Genomic DNA, 21832 nt, shown 5'->3' on the forward strand with positions numbered 1-21832 from the left:
AAAGCCTAGGGTTAAAAGACAAATAAATACCATACAGCTTCTGCTACTCACTGGATAAGCAGAAGGCAACAAGCTTGAGGCAGTAGATCTTTGGCTATGAAGTGAAGACCAACAAAGCAAAAATCAGACTTGGTCTGGGGGTAAGATTTTCAACAATATAAAGCTGATGGTCACACTGATATGTTACATACTTATAGTTAAATCATCTAAGCACTGTGTAACAATGAATATTTTTGATATTAAATAATAAAAAGATTGGAACATCCAATAGTTTGTCACGATGCTTTTCCATAACAAATACCTGATAGAAGTTTTTGGCTGTCCTTGGCATTCTTTTTTTTTTTTTTTTTTTTTTTGGTCTTTTTTGTTTTTATTGGTACCAGGGATCGAACTCACGACTGCCTGCTTTCAAGGCAGGCACTTATGCCGCTGAGCTAAACCCCTAGCCCTCTCCTTGGCATTCTTAATTCCATTTTATTGAGGCTTTCCTCGTATTAGTTAACTGTTAGCGTGAGTGCTACCAGAATGTAAGCTCTATAAATATGAATGTTTTGTCTTTCTTATCCCTACAGAAAGATAGAACCAAACACATAGTAGGCTCATATAACAAATCTGTTAAAGCACTTGTATGAAGTGTCATAGAACTCTTCCAAGCAAATAAGTAGTCTGATTTCTCATCAGGAAACAGGTACAATGAAGTTAAACATTTCCCTTCAAAGGAATACAGGTAATTCTCAAACACCTCACACTATCAGCAAAATGATCCACTATATGCACAAAAGCACCTCTGCCACCATCATTACTCCCATTTTGAGAATACCTCTTATAGAAACAGGACCAGTGACTAGTCTCTTTCCACTCCTGAACTATAAACCATAAAAAGAAGAGAGATCTTGGCAAGCACCTTGCAAAGGTAAAACTGCCAAACTCTTATGTAAACATGAGTAGCAAGCAGTCTAACTCTAGACATTTATTGAACCCAAATTTTCTCAGTTAGGATACTCTTATTTGTAAAATGGATTTTATTTCTCCAGGCACAATAAAAGCTCTAAATAGAAGAGAAAGTTGAGTCTAGCTATACAATTACATTTGACTCCCTCCCAAATTTCAACATTAGAAGAAAATCTCTCTGAGCCCTTTTCCTTTTTCCAGTCAAGTGAAGAATTAACCTTTTCATACAATTATTCTTCTCTTACATCCAAGTAGCTTTTAGGTATACAAATGAAGAAAAAGCTAAATATCTAATTGAGAAAATATACACTATTTATGAGTCTTTTTATCCTCCTCCAATTCAAGGTTTTGTACAACTATGACAGAGATAATGTTCTGCAGAATAAAAAGTACCTATTTTCTTAGGCTGAAAAAGATCAGGTAGATCAAGCTGTCACGCTTACATGTGAAGAAAATGAAGGACTTTTTCTGGATCTTTGTGCCTCATCTAGCTCACGAAACTAATTTTGGTGATAACTTTGTCTCATTCATTGTACCAACAATTCATGTTATACATGAAAAACCCACCTGCAACATTTTTTGTAGTGCTGGCACCTGAACCCAGGGCCTTTGCATGGGCTACATTTGCAGGGCTTTAAAAAAAATCTTGACTTTGAGAGAAGGTTGACAGGTTCCTACAGGTGTCCAGACTAGGCTTGAACTTGTAGTGCTCTCACTTCAGCTTTTCGGGTGCTGAGATTACAGGCATGCACCACCAAGCCCTGCTGAACTTTTTTTTTTGTCACAAGTAAAATTTTATTTATATGAAAAATCTGGATTTAAGCAGATTTGCTTGGCCTGGTGGTTCGTATCTATCAGCTCATTCAACTTTAGCTCCAGTCTCATCCCGAGTAGCTTTTCCAGAGCTACTATCTTCACCATGAAGCTCCGTCGGTTTTCCCAATTCAAACTTGGGCTTCTTCAGCATTTTTACTTTTTGACGAAGACATCATGAAGAGAATAGACTGGCACGACTTTTCTGTCTTTCCCAGTGCTGTCTGGACTCAGTTTACTGACCACTTCCTTGAAGTCATTTGTTTACACCTCTCAGGTCATGATTTCCATCTTCTTCTTCTTCCAGACTTGGAGGACTTGTTGGTGCTGAACATAAGAGGTCCTCTGTATCTGACTGTTGCATTTTTTAGTATAGCCAACACAGAACAAACTAAGCAAACAACCATCAGTAGTCTTGACATTGACGTGAGCTTTGATCATTGTCTGCCATTTTTTGATCATGGAACACATTTTGTCACAGGTGAGACCCATGCCATGGAAATTGTTCAGTTTTTGCCCTGAATATCTTCACTAAATAGCTTGAATTTTTTTTGTGTGTTTTTCGTTTTTTTTTTTTTTTAATCAGTACCAGGGATCAAACTCATGACTGTATGCTTGTAAGGCAGGCGCTTATGCCGCTGAGCTAAATCCCCAGCCCCTAGCTTGAATTTTCTGAAGGCAACTTCATCATTCTGCAAATCAGCAAGCCTCACTTCAACCACACAACCTTTGAGCCCGTCAGGTGCAATTATGCTTCCTTGAGTTCTAGTAACTAGTTGTTTCTCCAGTATTTTTTATGCTGAACATAGCTGGTACCTTCATATCATACCAGTCTTTTTTAGAAAATGGATCTACTACTTTCTTCTTGGCTCCCTTTTTGCCACCTTTCGCTAGGCACTTGTTCTTGCCTACACCATGGTGCTGCTCAGCAGGCCCCTCCTGAACTTTTTTTAAAGTAGCATCTACTTTTTTCACCTCCAGCCACAAGAGATCAAAGGTTGGTACACTCCTTCCTTCCATCAGAATTAGTTTTGCTCAAAATTGTAACTCCAGCTTTAGCAGTAAGACCAAACACATATACCATGTTCTCCATTCCTTCTCCATTTTCTCTCTAGCCACAAAGGCCTGTCAAATACATATCCCAAAATACGTCAGGCTATTATGATATTAAGTATTTTGTTATTATTGTAAGGCAATAATACAAACTTTTCATCCTATTTTCAGAGCTCTATAAGCTTGGTGCCAAAAGAAACTTTAAGTTACAGATAAACCTAAAAATATGCATATAGAAGACAGACACAAGGCACAGAAGAGACACTAAATATTCCAGGAATTGGGAGGACTACACAGATGGATAAATCATTGTTCTCCTGGAGTTCCTTTCTACACTGACAGAACAAACCTTCCTTCTTCCCCCTCAGCTTCTGTAAACAAAAAGTTTTCACAACATTTCTCAAACATTGAATCAGCATGTGTGCTTTTATACCACAAAACAATTTTCCTCCCTTCTCCCACTACACAGTAAAGTAAATCAAATGAACCAAATGAGAACACCAGTATTTTTGGAAGAAATTTTTATTTAACACTATAAAGAAAAGAGAGATGAAACAAGCAAAGATAGGTAGGACAGAGGAAGAGAGCCAAGCCCACACCATATTTTTGGTATAAAAATATGGAAATGAAGACAGACTTTGCTGTTCAATAGCATCCACATAGCATCAGCAGATCTGTGCAGACCAGGTATACCACAGATGGTAACTCTCCAGCTTCTACTAAGTGCTGGCCAACTTCTTCAGCCATTTTTCTCTTTTAAGAAACTTGCTTGTCTTTGCCAATGGACAGATGACTTAGGTCAGAAGAGACAGAGTATTTCTGACAGCTGGAACTACATGAGTAAAAAGGCAAGAACATAGTTTAGCTAAAGCTAACTGGCAAGCTGTTGAGAGAAAAATCTGGCAACACACCTCTTAATTTTTTTATCTTTTTGCTTTTTGTTTCTATTAGGGAAAAAGACCATGATGCATTGGCCTCTTGTTTCAAGACTTTTCCTTCCCCCTAGATACTTGTTGGGAGGGAAGAAAGTTAACTTTTTGGAGTGGCTATTAATACTACATCATTACAATTTATGTAGTTGTTTACAAAGAAAAAAAGAGGAAGAGAAAGGAGAGAAGGGAAGGGAAAGGGAAAGGGAAAGAGAGGCAGGGAGGGGAGGGGAGGGGAGGGGAGGGGAGGGAAGGGAAGGGAAGGGAAGGGAAGGGAAGGGAAGGGAAGGGAAGGGAAGGGAAGGGAAGGGAAAAAACAAGACTTTATCTGTGATCCTTGGCATAGACCTGCCAAATAAATGGAGGAGCTAAGGTCTGTGGGGCTAAGGTTTGTGGGAACCAAGAGATCTAATACCAAAATAGACAAATAAAATCCTTATTAGAGGTAGCCTTAAGCCTCAAACTAAGGATTTTGGACTTTTATGTTTTGTAGAAGGAAAAAGCACCAGGCATAGAGTCAAAGACTTGGATTTAAATTCTGGCTCTGCAATGTAACACCTGTGTGTCTTTGGACAAATGAAATTTTAAGGCGCCATTTGTTTAATTATATATAAAATAGATTACTGCCTATTCTAGCTTCTATATTCACAGGATTGTTTTCAGGATCAAATGAGATTCTAGATTTGGAACCCAGACACATCTGTATCCTGGCTTCAAGTCTCCAAAGCTTTCCCCACAAGATCACATTCACTTTAATCTTCCTGTAGTGGCTTTATGTATACCAATCTTATGTTTTTAAAAACTAAAATTTAAGCTCATGTTAGCACAGATATCTTTCACTTTTCACTTTTTAAAATCTGTACTGGAGATCAAACTCACGACTACACTCTTGCAAGGAAGGTGCTTATGCCACTGAGCTAAATCCCCAGCCCTCACTTTTTACTATTCAAAGAATCTTTTCTAACTTCACAGCAGTATTCAATCACTAAAAGTCTCATAAAGACAGTATGTCTAGTTAGAGGAAAGGTTTCATTTATTGTACTATTTAGAGTCTACAAATGAAAATCCACAGAATAGACTCATGATCACTGCCCACATTTACCAAGTCATTCAAGATCATTAGACCATTATGTCTGATTTGAACTAAGCAGAACAAACACAACCATAAAGCTAAGTTCTTGCTTCTGGAGAATTTATCTATACTGCTTATCTCAGGACTTAGAAATTTGAAATACTGGCTTTCGAGAAGTGTTGATACAACTGATTTCAAATAAGCCTATAAATCTGCATACATGAATAGGTAGTTTTCTAAAACACATATTACCTCCAATTTGTATGAATGATTTACAATCATGGGTTTTGAACCTGTGAGTCCATGAAAGAATCTATATACCTATTTTCTTCTGTCCAAATTTGTACCTTGTAAATATACATTATACTTGGTTGGATATTATATCTGTATTTCAACTTGATGTAGGTTGTGGTATAATAAAGATAAATTGATTTTATTCGAAGCACAATTGAAATTATAGCACCTTTGTATTATACTATTACCCAAAACATGTTAGAAATACAGCTGCCATTTGGTTGGGAGGGAATCTTATTATATTTAAATTTCAAAAACAGTACTTATTAGAAAAAGTGATAAACTATAACCCTATATCCCGTGACTCACAGATCTGAGTGTCCTAATTAAGGAAAAGTAAAACAGATTCCACTTTGTGGATACTATCTAATTTGCCAGCTATGAAAAAGTCTAAGTTGAATGCCTATAATTCATCATTGGTGATGGGTATGAGACATAAAAACCTCATATTCTTTGACTCAATCAAGGATTATATTTTGATCCTGGAATGTATCTGTAATTATATACACTGTATTCTGTTTTCAGTTTTAAATTCTTAGAGCATCCCTGTGGTTCCCATGAAAACACTGACTTTAACAGGACACCCTTTTATGGTACATTTTTCCCATCAATGACCCCTTCCTCTCAACTTTTTCCATCAGAACTTATGAGATTCATTTTAAAAACTCAGCAATAGTACTGTTTCCTTTTCTCACCTTTGACTCATCTCCACTGGATTATTCTTGTTCACAGGAACTTTTATCTTCCCATTTCTCTACCATAAAGAGAAAAGAGGATTTTTTTCCCCTCTTACATCCAAGAATCTATGAATATAAACCCTTTTCCTTTCCCTCCTAAAATTTATCTTCCTGCTCAAATGTGCAGGGCCTGCCTACATCAGATATAGCAACCATCGCTGAAGTATCTGCCATGTCTAAAACCCCAAAACCCCTGTTTTGTTATGATTTAAAGACAATGTTCTCCTCCCAATTTAATTTTCTTAAACTGATACATTTGATTTATATTCCTAGAGGGAAGAGCTCCCAAGCCAGGAAAAAACTGAGGCATGGTCACAAGATATTCAATTTGGCATCAAGAATTTATCAAGAAATTTTTTACAGTTAGGGATGCAGCTCAGTGGTATAATTAGTATGTGTCAAGCCCTGGGTTCAATCCTTAGCAGCAACTAAAATAAATAAAAACTTAAGAACCAAGGTAACTATACTTGAGTTCAACTGACTCTGTAATACAGGAGCAATGGGTAATAAATATCATTTTCTTAAAGTCATTTATTCTCAACTCTTGGAAATGACTAGGTATTTACTTCTAGTGAAGCTCTGCTATAGACTAGATAACAAAGTACCTGCTCAAACCAATGTGTCCTATAGAAGAGAACTTATACGAATCAGGGCCTGGTGGTATGGAAATGAGAGAAGCATACTGTGAGGCTGTAATTCTCTTCTGTACCATTGCTCACTTTTCCTTAGCATTATCATTATCATTTCTCCTTCCTTCAAGGTGAAGTGTATATATACTGTGTCTGCAAATATATACATTATATACATATACAGAAATGCAAACAATATATACATGTTATATAACAATATATATATATATGTGTGTATATATAACGCAATATACTAGAACAAACAAGGCATTTTTCTTCTAATAACCATTTAATCAAAGTGACACTTGCTAGGGCTAAAAAACAAGTTGTTTCCCAAAAATCATCCTTCTAACCTGAGAACTGACTATAGGACCATAATACTGCTCAAAGAAAACAGCTGCCCAGTTATGCAACAGATATTGATAAGTTATGGGATCTATTTAATAGCCATTTCTACATGCACAGATAACTCTAGAATGCTAAGAATAACACATTTCTAAGATACTTTTTTTTTGTAGTGGGGATCAAATTCACAATCATGTGATTGCCAGGTAGCTGCTTATGCCACTGAGCTAAATCTCCAGCCCTTAATTACTTTTTGCTATAAATTAAAACATTATAAGAAAATAGTCAAAAAGTTATACAGCAACAGGGATAATATGTCATTCTGGAGTCTCCATATTTTTTAACTCCTAGGAACTGGCAACAGGAATTCTGAGAAAATATTAATTTGTTTTTTGAGATAGGGTCTCAATATGTAGTGCAGGCTGGCCTCAAATTTGTGGCACATTTCTTGCCTCAGTCTCCTGCACATTGGGGGATTAACAGGTGTGTACAACCACCCCCGGCAGGATATATGAAATTTTTTTTTTTAATCGGTACCTGGGATCGAACTCACGAATGCCTTGCAAAGCAGGCGCTTATGCCACTGAGCTAAATCCACAGCCCGATATATTAATTTCTAATGTCATAACATCCTTTCTTCCAATCTATTAGTTCTGAAACTTTAAAGATGTAGGAGCTAAATGTTCACCTCTCTGCTTTTCCCAATTACCCTTCTGTCCAGCAAAGTACCACATATTAAAAAAGGTGAGATTAACCTATCTGGAAATTACCTGTGACACAACAATCACTGGAGGTCAACAAGAGATTAACCATTATAATCTCTCAACTTCTAAGACTATCAGCCTCTAGGAAATCTTCCCTAATTATGTGTGAAATAGATTTTCTTCATTTCATATTGTAACATAAAGAAATATCTATTTACTCCATATATATGTATAAGAGAAATTATAATGGGTAAAAGACACTCAGAATAAGAAAACCATGTGTTAAGCGCTGGACGGAATTTAAAGAGTAGGCTATTTAGTGTAAATATAAAGGTCTCAATTTCATACTAAGGACTTGATCTAAAATCACAACAGTTTTCTCCTCTTTGACAGTCAGGGAAAGCAGACCAAAATAGCTGGTGTAGTAATCACTCCCTTGACCCCTACCAGATTCCTAAGTATGTAAGTCTTCTAGCCTAGAAGAATGGACACCCAAAAAGCCCAGGTTATCTAGCCTGCTGCTGTGGTCACTGTATCTAAGCTAAAATATTTAAGGGTAAGACATACCAAGAAATAATAAACCCCTAACCCTACCTCAATTCTACTCCTATACTAGGGATTGAACTCAGGGCTTTTGCATAAGCCACATATCCACCTCCTTTTATATTGAGACAATCTTACTAAGTTGCCCAAATGCAACTGGAATTTGCAATCATCCTGCCTCAGCTTCCCAAAGTACTGAAACTATAGGCATGCACCGTTGCACCCAGCTGGGAAATAAAGTCATAATCGCAGCCACATTCTGGTGTTGGATAAATAAATGTAAAACATCCATTCCTAGAATGGGAGGCATTTCATACTTTCAGATTAATCTTAATTAATGAGGAAAAAGAGAAATTATACACATCCTATATACACACCACCAGGCCTCTAAGCCAAGGTAGACTCCTCATATAGCAAAACTCAAGTGAGATGAATGCTACTATATGCATCATTTCCATTTTTCCTCCTTATGGCAGTTAATTTTCCATGACACCTTAAATAGGCTGCAGGATGCTCAGGTTATTTGGTCAAATATTATTTTGGCTGCATCTGAGGGGGTGTTCTGGAATGACATCAATATCTGAGTACAAACATGGAAGAGCAGATTGCTGTATTTAACATACAGAGGTAAGCCCTTATCTAATCAGTCCAAGTAATCCTGAAGAGAACAAAAGGTAAAAAAAAAACAAAACAAAAAAACAAAATGACTACTTCTTTCAAGAGGGAACTCTTCCTGCCTCAGTACTTAAGCCAGGTCATCAGCCTGTGTTTTGGATCAGGAACTGAAATATCAGCCCTCCTTGATGTTCAAGCCCACTGACTTTCAAGTTAGAACTTAAAACCACTGACTGTACAGTGCTCAGGCCTTAAGAGTTGGTTGGATTGGAGCCAGGTGTGTTGGTGCATGCCTGTAATTCCAGGACTTAGAAGGCTGAGGTAGGAGGACTATTCCAAGTTTGAGATCAGCCTGGGCTACAAAGTGAGCTCAAGGCCAGCCTGAACTGTACAGGGAGGCCCTGTTACAAAGAGACTCCCCCCACCCCCAAAAGACTTGGACTGGAACAATACTAATTGCTCTCCTGGATCTCTAGCTGACCTGGTGTAGATCTTGGGACTTCTCATCTCATAATTACAAGAGTCAAATCTTTATAATAAATCTCTTTCTATATCTACATATATATCATATTTATATAAAAAACCTCTTAGTCCTTAACATAAATTAACTTGGAAGTCTGAGGTGCTTCCCATTATGAGGAAACATACTACAAATTCATTAAATGGGACAAGTCTGGGAAACAGGAAGATAAGCCTTATGACGTTATCTTTTTTTCTAAAAAAAATAAACAGTGAAAAAAACCCCAGATAATTTAGTCTGATGCTGCTTGATATATTGTATATTAAAAGGGCAGATCTCTGTCTACCACTGTTTTATTGTAAAACTTCCTATTTCTCTAGATGTATCTAAAAACACAACGGCCTGACCTGACCTGACATCTCTAGATACTAACAGACAGATAAAATTTCCAAAGTGTCGAAAGTTTCTCTTTTTTAAATTATTGTATCTGGAAGGTGTCAAAAATTTTGACAGCTGATAACTGCATTATACTCTATATGAAAACTAAAATGTCCAATTCAACACAGCTTTCTTCCATCCAAGTAGCGGTCAAATATAATGTAACTCTGACATCCTCCCATCCCTCTTCATTCCCAATTCAAAACCAATGTGTACTCTCAGAGCTATCTATGACAAACAGATCACCCCCCAAAGAAGCAATTCCTGTAGAGCCTGGGTACACGAGGTAAACAAGGAAATATCTTTTATTCCCCCTGGGATCAATCTGAATCAAAGCTTCTAGTTAACAACTTTTAGAGGCAAGCTATTAGGTTAGCAAGCCACTCCAACTTTTTCTTTTCCATCCTCAATTCTTTTATCCTCTATCAAAGTAAAGACAAAGTTACCTTAAACCCCCTTTCCTCAGCCCCAAATCAGTGTGTGATAGTCAACAAAAACCAAGGAAAGATTTTTAGCCAGGAAAGACTTACAAAGAATAGTGACCTTCCCTAAATTATGAAGGGCTAGTATGACCATACATATCTTGCTACTTTGTATGCCTTTTTGACACACTTTTTAGTACACCAACTGCTATTATATGACTCTAGTGTAACCTTTTGAGACTCTGAAGTTCCAACAACATTCTTAAAATTCTTCATTTATTCAAATTTAAACCTCAAAAGAACATGTATATGGAACACTGTTTGGCTTAAAAAGGCCTACCTATTTCAGGTCTACCTGTTTCGGGCCTACTTGTTCTGGGCAAGATTATTTTAATCGGTCTGACTACAAGTATAAGCAAAACAAGATAGATCAGAAAAGTGTCAAGGAAAAATGAACTTCAGAAATTAAAACAATATAAAATTTGAATTCTTTTTTTTTAAATTGGTACTGGGAACTGAACTCACGACCGCCTGCTTGCAAGGCAGGTGCTTATGCCGCTGAGCTAAAGCCCCAGCCCCAAAATTTGAATTCTTAATGAATAATGAATTACCAAAACCAGTGAATTGGTTGTAGAAGTATTAATGAAGTAATCACTTTGGAAGGGTACTGGAAATTGAACTCAGGACCTTGCACTTGGCTAGGCAGGCACTTATGCTGCTGATCTATATCTCCAGCCCAGTGAACCTATTATTATTATAGGAAATTATTTTAAGGTTGCTAGAACAAAAGATAGTGGACAATGAGCGGGGCATCATTTTAAAAATCTCAGAATTAAAGATGTTACATATCTGTCTTTCTTTGTCTAGTTACCCAAATCATTTCCAAAAAGGAATCAGAATTAAAATTCTCCCAACATAAGATTCCCAAGACATGCTTTACTGGTTTCTGGAGAAAGTACACACCAAAGTGTGTGACGACAGGCCACTTGTTCCTTCCTACTGTAATTTTTCTTTGATTTATTCTATGACACTAACACAAAACTAAGTCCATCAATCTCAGATTCCTGAATTAGGCAGACATTACTTCATTGTTTATGTGGACAAAAGTAGATACTTTCACACAATTAAGACAAAATTACTTTATATCATCAGGATTTTAGTGCTCTGGTTCCCCTGCATTTACTGCAAAACACACTAATGATGAGACAGATATTGGAAGAGGTGGACACATCCATTACAGGCAACATGACATATAGCAGGACCCTATCTAGACTTCAAGAAATTCATTTTATTCAGACAGGGGAAAATTCACATACTGCACTTAAATTTCACACTTATAAAATTATCACTCTGAATTCAGAAATCAGAGGAATTTGACTGAAATAGAATTCCTTTTGTAGATACTAACTTTAAATTTAGAGAACAAAAACACTCATTGCATTAGTATTATGGGTGGGTTGGGGTTTCTTATGTGATTCCTAAATCCATCTACTATTTTTTTTGTTTTTGATACAATGTACATCTATGTTAAGACTATCTCCAATAGCCCTGGTTCGGGCTTGGTCTTTAGTTTTAGAAAGTCCATCGGTCATGTAGCTGGCTGTCATATCTGTTGCTTGCAGAAGCCCCAGAGCTCTGGGTTTGCTGAGTAGAGTCCTCACCATTTAAGCTCTTTCTACAGACAGGACATGTGTCGTGCTGAAACAGAAAGAGATCCATGTGAACACTCTTGACCTGAGAATCTAGTGGTACTGAACATATTAAGAAACTAGAAATTAGCAAATCAAAAACTATGACTTGGGTTGCGAATATACCTCAGTGGCATAAGCGCCTGCCTGGCAAGCACAAAGCCCTGAGTTCAGTTTCTGCTACAAAAAAACCCAAACAAACAAAAAAACCCTATGATTTGACAATGCATTGCTACATAGCACACATTGGGCTCCAAACAGAATTAAGCAGAACAGACACAACTCCAGGCACACTGACAACTAATACATACTACCAAACAAAACCAACTAGAAACAGCAATCTGAGATATGACAGGTAGTTAACTGCCTACCCCCTTTCCATGTGGTCAAGAGAAGCAAACAGATTTTTTCTTTAAAAGGACAGGAAGTAAATATTTTAAGTTTGGAGATTACACCAACTCTGTTGCAACTACTCAACTCTGCCTGTGTAACACAAAAATATCCACATACAGTTTATAAACAAATGAGCATAAATTTGATTTACAAAAACAGATGGCAGGCCACTGTAGCCTCTGGGCTCTGGCTGCTAACCCCTGGTCAGAGAATTTCTAAAGAGATACTAATATAATAAAAAAGTGATGGTAGCAGTGGGAATCTGCCAGGGATTTGAGACTATAAACCTAATCTGTTTTGCTGTGTATGAACTGTTAGCTACATTTTTACTCTGAATCATCTCCCCAACCCCTGAAGATGTGACTTGTAAAGCTGCTTCACCACATATACAGCTGGCTTATACTCACCAGTTCTAACCATGGGACAATACAACTGCTGTGAAAGAAGTGATTGCAGGGTAACTGCCGGACTTCCTCTTCAACTGTGTAATCTTCTTTACATACTGGACATTCTAAACCCATATCTATTGAAGGAACAAATGCCTTTTAAAGTAAACAAGCAAAATGAAGGACAATAAAACTGAATATCTCTAACAGTCTAAGGAATATATAATGACAAAAGACAAAACACTTGCATCCAAGTGAGAGGCAGATAAGCATGGATTTTTACTTCAAAATAGGAGTAGAAGTAATAACAGGGACATGAAAAACAGAAATGAGAAACAAGGCCTACTCCAATAAGGTCTAGATAAGAACCTTATAACAGCATACTTTCTAATGTAAAATGCTGAAAGGAAGACACTGAGGGTTAGATTATCTGTTAAGTAAACAAGAGAAACATCTTCCCATATGGCATGGCAGCTTACATCAGTCTGCGTAGGAAACAGTGGCAATCTGTGAACTACAACAAAGGCACACATCTCAGCAATCTCAGGCTGCTTCCAGTCCACATCTCAAGCAACTTTTTCAGGGGTTCCTTTACATATCATGCATCCTCTTTGAGCATCGCTGTCCTAAAGTCTTCTGTAGAAGGTGTTAAAAGCTCTACTAGGAGATGGTGCTACAGCATTGTGGAGGCCAAGTATAGTTAAGGCCTTCAAATAAAGACAGAATGTCTTTCTTTAGAAGAAATGGTAACAAACTACACCGGGACTTCCAAGCAGCAAGACCTGAGTTTTCCAAGTTTGGCATAAACAAAAACCAGGTAGGGCCAGGACACAGGTCAGTGATGCAGCGCCTGCCTGGCAAGTGCGAGGTCATGAGTTCATTCTCGGTACCATACGTACATATACATATACACACTTGGGATTAAAAAAAAGTACCAGTTAGTCTACATCTCTACTGAGGTGGATATGTTCCATGCTCCCAAAGTGGCCAAGGTATTTGGACCAGGACTACCACTTGATAAATTCACTCTATCCTTTCCATTTCAGCAACTTCACCCTAACTTCAATTTTACTTTTCATGCCAAGTCTACCTGAAGAGCCTACTGGGCTGTATTTCTAATTCCAGAGCTTTAACCCTCCATATATACATCTAACACTTTGCTATCGGCTACTTTTCCCTGATGCCACCTTTTCAGCTCATCTCTACTTGGAGTCTCAGCTAGCTCTTCAAAATTAACAAATTCAAAATTAAAACCATCATATCACTGCCTTACCCAAACCGCGGCCTACTCACTTATCTCTGTCCCCTATGACAGTAGCACTACCTTTTGTTATAAAGTTGTGAAATCTTACAATTATCTTCATTTTTTCCTCTCCTTCATCCTAACATGCAATTTGTGATAAAAAGCCTTTCTTCAAAATTAACTTCTAGATCAACCCTTTTCTTTTTGTGAATACTGCCATCATTACTGGAACCACAACCAGACTGCTCCAACAGCCTCTTTAAACCCTTGCTCTGCTGTCTCACATCTGCTCTATCTTATATACTACTCCAGAGTAATCCTCTTAAAGAGCCTTCCCTCATTCTTCATTTGAAGACATGCAAAACTTCTACTACCTAGAACATTCAGCCCTAACTTATCAACAGAGTCCCACCCTTTCTATCTACTTATACATTTCAATATTCTCCAAATCATATTCTATTTCAGGTCTAACAAGGTCATTCGCCTATATCTGACTTAAACATCATATTTATGCTGATATTTTTACATTAGTTCATATTAGGGCCAAATGTAGTAACATACACTTATAATCCCAGCACTATGGAGGCCGAACAGGAGGATCAATGTAAACTCAAGGCCAACCTGAACTACATAGTGAGTTGCAGGCCAACCTGAACTATATCGGGAAACCCTGTTGCCTCTAAAAAAAATTAGTTCATACTTTTTCTTAAGTAAAATGATCTAAGATAACTCATACTGCCTTTAAACTTTTGACAGTAACCTGAACAGAAAATGAAAACTCTCAGCCCTATATATTGTCCCTTACCATTAAATTTCTTCAATGCTATATTCCCAGCCCCTCACTTATTCTCTTCTTCTCTCCCAAGGTCAATTTCACATGTCCAACATTATTGCAAAATTTTGTTCCTTTATTGAAGTTGTTTAAACTATTCTGAGTCTTTTGTATTTCCACAGAACTGTAGGAACCAAAATGTTCATTTTTATGAAAAATGATGTTGGCATTTTGATAAGGGATTGTGTTTTCTGATCTTTATTACTTGCTTCCATTTGTTTTTGGTTTTATTCTCTTTTATTTCTAATTTCTTAAGGAAAGATATGAGGATATTTGCTAACTTTCTTCTTTTCTAGTAAATGTTTGGTGTTAGAAAAAAATTTTAAGTCATTTGGTGAGTATTGCTTCCACTAATAAACTCTTTAACTAATTAAGAGTCAACTCTTATGTATCTTTGTACCTCTGTATTTCCAATGGTACCTGGAAAGTGACTTGATAATGGCTCAGGAAATACTTGTTGATTATTATCACGGAGGGACAAGTATCTTCCACACCTGGTACCCAGGTAGGTATTTTAGATTTTAGAGATCTATAGCTTCATTTTAATATATTCAGTATTAAGAAGGTACCAGAATTTTGAACAGATATAAGATGACAAAATAAATATGAAAATAAACCTACCAACTTGTTCCTGAGTTACTGTCACTGTTGGAAGAGAAATGATTTTTTCCTTGTCAGCTGGGGGAGGTCCTGTGTTTTCCAGTTGTCCTAAAAGCTACAAGAAAAGAAAAAGAAAAAAGACATGGCAGACATCTCAATATCCCTGGAGAGGAAGCTGCTCTGGCTGAGAGTAAACACTGCAGATATTAGAAATGGTAGCTGTTCTTACTTCTGTAACTCTGAGAGACTTAGGTTTTCCCTTTCCTGCTATTAGAACATTTAAAAGTCCTTTACAATTTCAAAGTGATACTAGTGTTAAGTCTACAGACAGACCCATGTTTGTAAGACCTACCTTTGGGAATAAATCAATTTCAAGTAAAGAGTTGTGATGTCATGAATAAAACTATAGCTTTACAGTATTACTAAAAAGTAATACTGAACTGGTACAAAAATTTCTTTCTGCCAGAGAAAGAAAATGGTGGAAGTATGGAGAGGAGCATAGGCTAAGTTAAGAAACAGTAAATTACTGCCTGTAAGAAAAGTTGGACATAAATGGCATGCTTTCTGTGCTCAGCAATCTACAAGGGAAATGAAAAACCAATCAAATTAAAATACACATAAGCAAGTAGAAATTATACATGCCATGGGAATACCTTTTTCTCTGCTTCCTTCCCCTGTTTTTCTCCATCTAGCAGAAATCCCTGCTTCAACATGTGAGACTCTCCTTTTTTTTATAAAGTACTTATTTGCAGGATCCCCACAGAACTAAACAAAAGGCCCATAATACATATACTGCTTCTTAAGAAGTCTTTATTTTCTTTGGAGGTGAAGCACATTCTAGAAATTCCCTTGGACATAGTAAATACAAGGATGCTAAATTAAATCCATAAACCATTTGTCCCACTAGTAAAATGGAAACCCAAAAGCTCAAAACATTCTCTGCAATTTCAAGAAAGTAGCAGAAAGAAAGCAGGAAGCCTGTGGAAACATGAGACACACTGAACAGATATTCTCAAAAGGTAGCTCCTCACCTGGGTTACAATGGCATCAAGCCCTGTCTGACCCCAGGCATAGTCCCCAGGGTTGGAGTGCAGCATCCCGCTCCTGTATGTGAGATGAGATAGGCAGTATTAGATGGAGTGACCAGTCTCTGACTTATATTTCAAAAAAGCTGGCAGAGAGATCCTGTTTTCTCTCTCTCTCTCTCTCTCTCTCTTTTTTTTTTTTCCTGTTTTCTCTTGAAGCTCAAAAGTCACTAGAATCAAGAGGCAAAAAATTTATCATATTTTCAAGGTCAAACATTATTTAGAGATAGCTTCTCATTCTCTGTGAATTTTACTTCAAGCAGAACACACAATGTGAAGTTATCTAAAATAAACCACATGACACACAAGAGGAAGTGACTTGCTGCCTGTTCATAAACAAAAGTTTCTTTTCTCTGCACACTTATATAAATGGAGCTGCTTTTTAAGGAAGAGTTTTTCCTTCATGGCTGGCCAATTCTATAGCAGACTTCCCTCACTCCAAGAAGCTGACCCGTGGTCCTGAACAATGAGAAACTTTCTAGTAGAAAAGCAGCCACAGCAGTCTCTCTGAATCGTAACTCAGGGCAATTATGAAAGGGAACCTGGCACAATCTTTTATTTTGATGCTGTTGGTGCAGTACCCTGGATGACTAAGGTCCAGTTTCTAGTTCAAAATAAAGGCTGGGAAATGGGGGAAGTATGGGGAAGGACTTGAGGTCCCTCTGAGTAAAGAACCCTTCAAAAGAAGCAAATAATTGTCCATACAAGAAGAAATTCCATCTTTAAACCCTACTCTACTTATGCATCACTCTGATACCGAGTTACAGGCTTTTGCTTTTTCTGAAAAGGAAAGGTAAGAGTGTTGTTTTCAACTTCAGAAATTGTTCGTTTGCCATGCTGGGAATCAAACCCAGAGCCTTGTACACACTAGACAAGCCCTCTACCACTGAGCTACACATCCCCAACCCTCCACATCAGAAAAGCTTAAGGAATAAAATCTTCCAGTATGATCTAAAGGAGAAACCCACAAATTACATGCCAAGCCTAGCAGGTACTTTCTCACGCCCTGCCTCAATACAACATTCAGACCATGAGGGGCAGGGCGGGGTGCTCCAAAGCCTGAACCATAAAAAACAAAGTTCTGATTAAGTTCAAGCTCCACAGACAACGGTAATCTAATAAGCTTCCAGTCATAGCCACATACTCACCTACCTAGTTTTTTCTCTATAGCACAGAAAATAACACCTAAAATGATGCTACTCTAGCAGGATAAGCTAGGTAGCAATTAGTTAACTTACCAAGAAAAAGGATGTGAGGAACCAGGAATTGCAGAATTTGCAAAGAATCCTGCAAAGATCTGTTGTATTATTCTGTTAGAGGAGAAAAGAAAATTAGGTAAGACAATAGAAGTATAGCTATCCATGACATCAACTACTTCCCAACCACAATGACTTTCCACTGACTATTACACAAGAGAGAACAACAGAAATCAGTCTACTACCTAGTGCTGTGAGACTGTGCTATTATCATTATATGTGAGCTTTGCCATAGTATAGATTCAAAATTTTTGTGAATTAGGCTAGAAAGGAACCTGATGCTACAGGACATTTTTCAAATTAGGTTTCCCGGTTCTCTAGTACTGACCAATACAAGGGATGCTGAACCAGTAGGATTCTGAACTACATTTTTGTATAGCATTTAAAGGATCTTTTTAAAAAATATAAGTAGGAGAATAATTTTATGGTGTTTCAGATGACTTTAACACACATACAAACACATATGCTTTGTACTTCTCATTCTGAACATTTAGGATGTTCCGTGTACCCATTTCTTTATCCTTGAGTTGGGTCTATTTTTTTTTTTTTTTTTTTTGTCTTTTTCCTTTTTATCGGTACCGGGGATCGAACTCACGACTGCCTGCTTCCAAGGCAGGCGCTTATGCTGCTGAGCTAAACCTCCAGCCCCTACGTCTTTTTACTTTTCAAAGAGATATTGGGTTGTTGTATTGCCTGTGATCTGAATATACACTTGTAATTCCCTAGTTTCTATTTTATTAGGTCAATGTAACTAACAGTATTAGACTTTCCCTGCTACTAAAGTTCAACAATAGTTTAGTGTATTATTTCCTCTCTGGTATTATTTTTTTGTGTTGTGATTATAAGGCCTATTTTTTTAATTTTTATGTTTTTCAAATCCATTTTATTCATAGATGAAAAGAGAAAAAAGAACAAAAAAAAACTACAACGAAATTTTAAAAGTACATTAATCAGGGGGAACAATGATACATATATTGCTCATTGTCATCCCTAAATCATTCACCTACAACACAAGACATCTGCCTTCAATTGTCTGAACAATACGAATACAAATCTTTCTTTGCAGCAAACTCAGAGAAAATCAGTAGTAAATCTTAACTGTTTTTTATGTACATATGCATACACATATATGTTTTTCTTTCAGCTTCTCACAATAATGAAACAATACACTGCTTACAAATGTGTCTTATTTATTTCACTAGTATGTTCTCAAGTTATATCCATTTACTAGAAAGTGTCCAGTTTATCATTCTTTTTTTTTTTTTAATTTTATTTAAGGAGAAAAGAAAAAAAAAGCAGGGAAAGGGTACAAGTTATACAGATTTACAGAAAAAAAATGAACAGTAGGAAATCACTAGTTAATGGATTACATATTGTCATCTTAGAAATAATTGTTCAAGTCACAAAATTAAAGCTTGTAAAGTGGACATTCCATCAATGATACTGCAAACAGTTCTGTTCATTGATCCAATAAAACTCTGTGATATCATTTTCTATCTTATACATGCAGTTATATAGTTTGGAGCACTTTCTTTTCTTCTCTTTTGTAACCTGACTATTAGACATTTTGGGTTTCATTGCTCCCACGGTTCTTATTACTTTTTTGGAAGAGAGTAAAACCAAATGTGACATAACAGAACAGAATCAGTCAAGTCAAAAGGGTGGACATAATAGATAATGTAAAAACATAATACAAGGTGATCAACAATGGTTACTATAATGCCTCCCGCTATCTCTAATAGAATTGCCTATATCAGTTTATCATTCTTTATGGCTGAATAATTTTTTAAAATCCATCCCTTAGTCGATGGGCATTTAGGTTGTTTCCAGGATCCAGCTATTACAAACCGTACTGCTATAAAATGGGTGCATATATTATCACTGTGATATGATGTTTTTAATTCTTTTGGGAAGATAACCAGAAGGGGAATGGGAACTCTTAAGTTTTTTGAGGAATCTCCACACTGATTTCCACAGTTTTTGCACTAGTCTGCATTTCCACCAACAGTTAGAGAAGAGCCCCTTTTTCCTCACATCTTCTCAAGCAGTTGTTATGGTTTAATTTCTTGATAGTAACTATTCTTTCTAGGGTGAGGTGGAATCTCAGTGCTGCTTTAATTTGCATCCCTCAAATGACCCATGATGCTAAACACTTTTTCACATATTTGTTTGTTGTTTGTATTTCTCCATCTGAGAAGTGTGCATTCATTATCAGATGCCCATTTTTGGATTGGGTCTTTAAATCCAAGAGGGCTGACTTTTTTTTGAGTTCTTTATATGTTCTTGATAGTAATTCTTTGTCTGAGGAACAGCTGGCAAGTATTTTCTCCCATGTTGTAAGTTGTTTCTTTACTCTATTGGTGATTTCCTTGATGTGCAAAAGCTTTGCAATAGGGTGAGATCCCAGTTGTTGATTCTTTGTGATAGTTCCTGTGCAATGTCCTCAAGAGTTTTATCTACTCTATCTTCCAGAAGATTTAATGTTTCTGCTTTAATATTAAGATCTCTGATCCATTCTGATTTTAGCTTAGTGCATGGTGAAACATATGGGTCCAGTTCTAATCTTCAGCATGTGTAGAGCCAGTTTTTCCAGCACTGTTGATTAAAGAGGCTCTTTCTTCCAGTGAATGTGTTTGGCACCTTTGTCAAGGATAAGGTGTTTTAGTGTTTCTGCATCTTCTACTCTGTTCCACTGATCTTCAGGTTTGGGTTTTTAAAAAAATTTTTATAGTAAAAAAAAATTTTTCTTTATAGTGTAATTTCAAGTCAAGGATTGTGATGCCCCTTTCTTGTCTGGCTTGCCCAGAATTGCCTTTGCTGTTCTAGGTCTCTTCTGGCTCCAGATGACCTTTAGGATTGTTTCCTCTAATTCTGTGAGTTGGGCTATTGGAATTTTGATTGGATTGCATTGAATCTGTGTAACGTTTTTGAAGTATGGCTACTTTTACTATATTGGTCCTTCCTGCCCAAGAGCATAAGCTAGCTCTCCATTTTCTAGTATCCTCTTTAGTCTCCTTTTCCAGAGTACTGTAGGTTTTTTTTTCTTTTGTACCGGGAATCAAACTCACAACCTAGCACTTGCCAGGCAAGTGCTTACACCACTGAGCTAAAATCCCTAGCCCCTGGAGTACTGTAATTTTCAATGTAGAAGTCTTTTATCGCCTTTAATTAATTTTAAGGTATTTCATTTTTTGGATGTTACTGTAAAAGGTATGACTTTGTATCCAGTTATGTTACTGAATTTGCTTATTAACTCTAGAAGTCTTTTGGTGGGGTTTTTGGGGTCTTCTAAGTAGAGTATCATGTCATCTGCAAATAGTGATAGTTTAACTTCTTCCTTTCCTATCTTTATTCCTTGTATTTCTTTCTCTTGCCTAATTGCTCCAGTTATAGTTTCCAGAACTATGTTGAATAACAATGGAGACAGCAGATTTCCTTGTCTTGTTCCTGATTTTAGAGGGAAAGCTTTCAGTTTTTGTCCATTTATTATGATGCTGGCTGTTGGTTTGTCATACACAGCTATTATCAGACTGAGAAAAAGACTCTCTATTCTAATTTTCTGTAGAGTTTTTATCATGAATGGATCCTCGACTTTATTAGAAGCTTTTTCTGCATCTATTGAGATGATCATATGATGTTTGTCCTTGGCTGTTAATATGGTGTACTACATTTATGGATTTACATTATGTTGAACCATCCATGCATTCCTGGGTTGAATCCCACTGTTCATGGTGTACAGTCTTCTTGATGATTTGCTGCATTCTGTTTGTCAATATCTTATTGAGGGTTTTTATGTCAATGTTCATTAGGGAAATTGGCCTGTAATTCTTAGTTAAATCCTTCTCTATGTTTGATCAGGGTTACAAAGTGAGCTCAGTCCTGGAGATGACTTCTGCAATGGCCCACATCTTGACTCTTGAAGGCCTTGGGCCAGAGCCACTTAGCTAAACTACTCCTAAATTCCTGACCCACTGAATTTATGAGATAATAAATGCTTATTTCTTAAACTCACTAAGCTCTGGGATAAATTGTTATACAGTAATAATTAATTACTGTAGATTTGGATACCTGGAAACTAGTACTGCCATAATAAAAACCTAAAACATGAGACTATCTCTGGAACACAGCAGCAGGCATAAAGTGTAAGGACTTTGAGGAAAGCATCAGAGAACAACTGAAGAAACAGTTACGAGAGGACTGATGCTATGCTTCAAACCTGTACATCCCAGCTATTGAGGAAGCTGAGGCAAAAGGATTGCAACTTTGAAACCAATCTGGAGAATTTAGTGAGAACCTATCTTGAAATAACATTTAAAAAGTGCGGGAGACATAGCTCAATGTCAC

General features: G+C 36.9%; 1 protein-coding gene and 1 pseudogene across 1 annotated transcript in view; both read right to left on the bottom strand.

Moving 5' to 3' along the window:
- Positions 1-311: 311 nt before the first annotated feature.
- On the bottom strand, positions 312-10927 carry LOC100719281 (small ribosomal subunit protein eS1-like; annotated as a pseudogene).
- A 202-nt stretch (positions 10928-11129) lies between these two features.
- Rnf115 (ring finger protein 115) overlaps positions 11130-21832 on the bottom strand; it is an 88692-nt gene continuing 77989 nt past the window's right edge. The window contains exons 5-9 of the mRNA XM_063256858.1: positions 17471-17542; positions 16179-16251; positions 15169-15262; positions 12494-12609; positions 11130-11703 (exon numbers count right to left, since the gene is read on the bottom strand). Coding sequence (XP_063112928.1) covers positions 11578-11703; positions 12494-12609; positions 15169-15262; positions 16179-16251; positions 17471-17542 — 481 coding nt within the window. The 3' untranslated portion in view covers positions 11130-11577. The remainder of the gene's footprint in view (positions 11704-12493; positions 12610-15168; positions 15263-16178; positions 16252-17470; positions 17543-21832) is intronic.

This window comes from Cavia porcellus, unplaced genomic scaffold (assembly GCF_034190915.1).
Source record: "Cavia porcellus strain 051 isolate PalLab524CR breed Dunkin Hartley unplaced genomic scaffold, mCavPor4.1 scaffold_1, whole genome shotgun sequence".
In the NCBI taxonomy this organism is placed as follows: domain Eukaryota; kingdom Metazoa; phylum Chordata; class Mammalia; order Rodentia; family Caviidae; genus Cavia; species Cavia porcellus.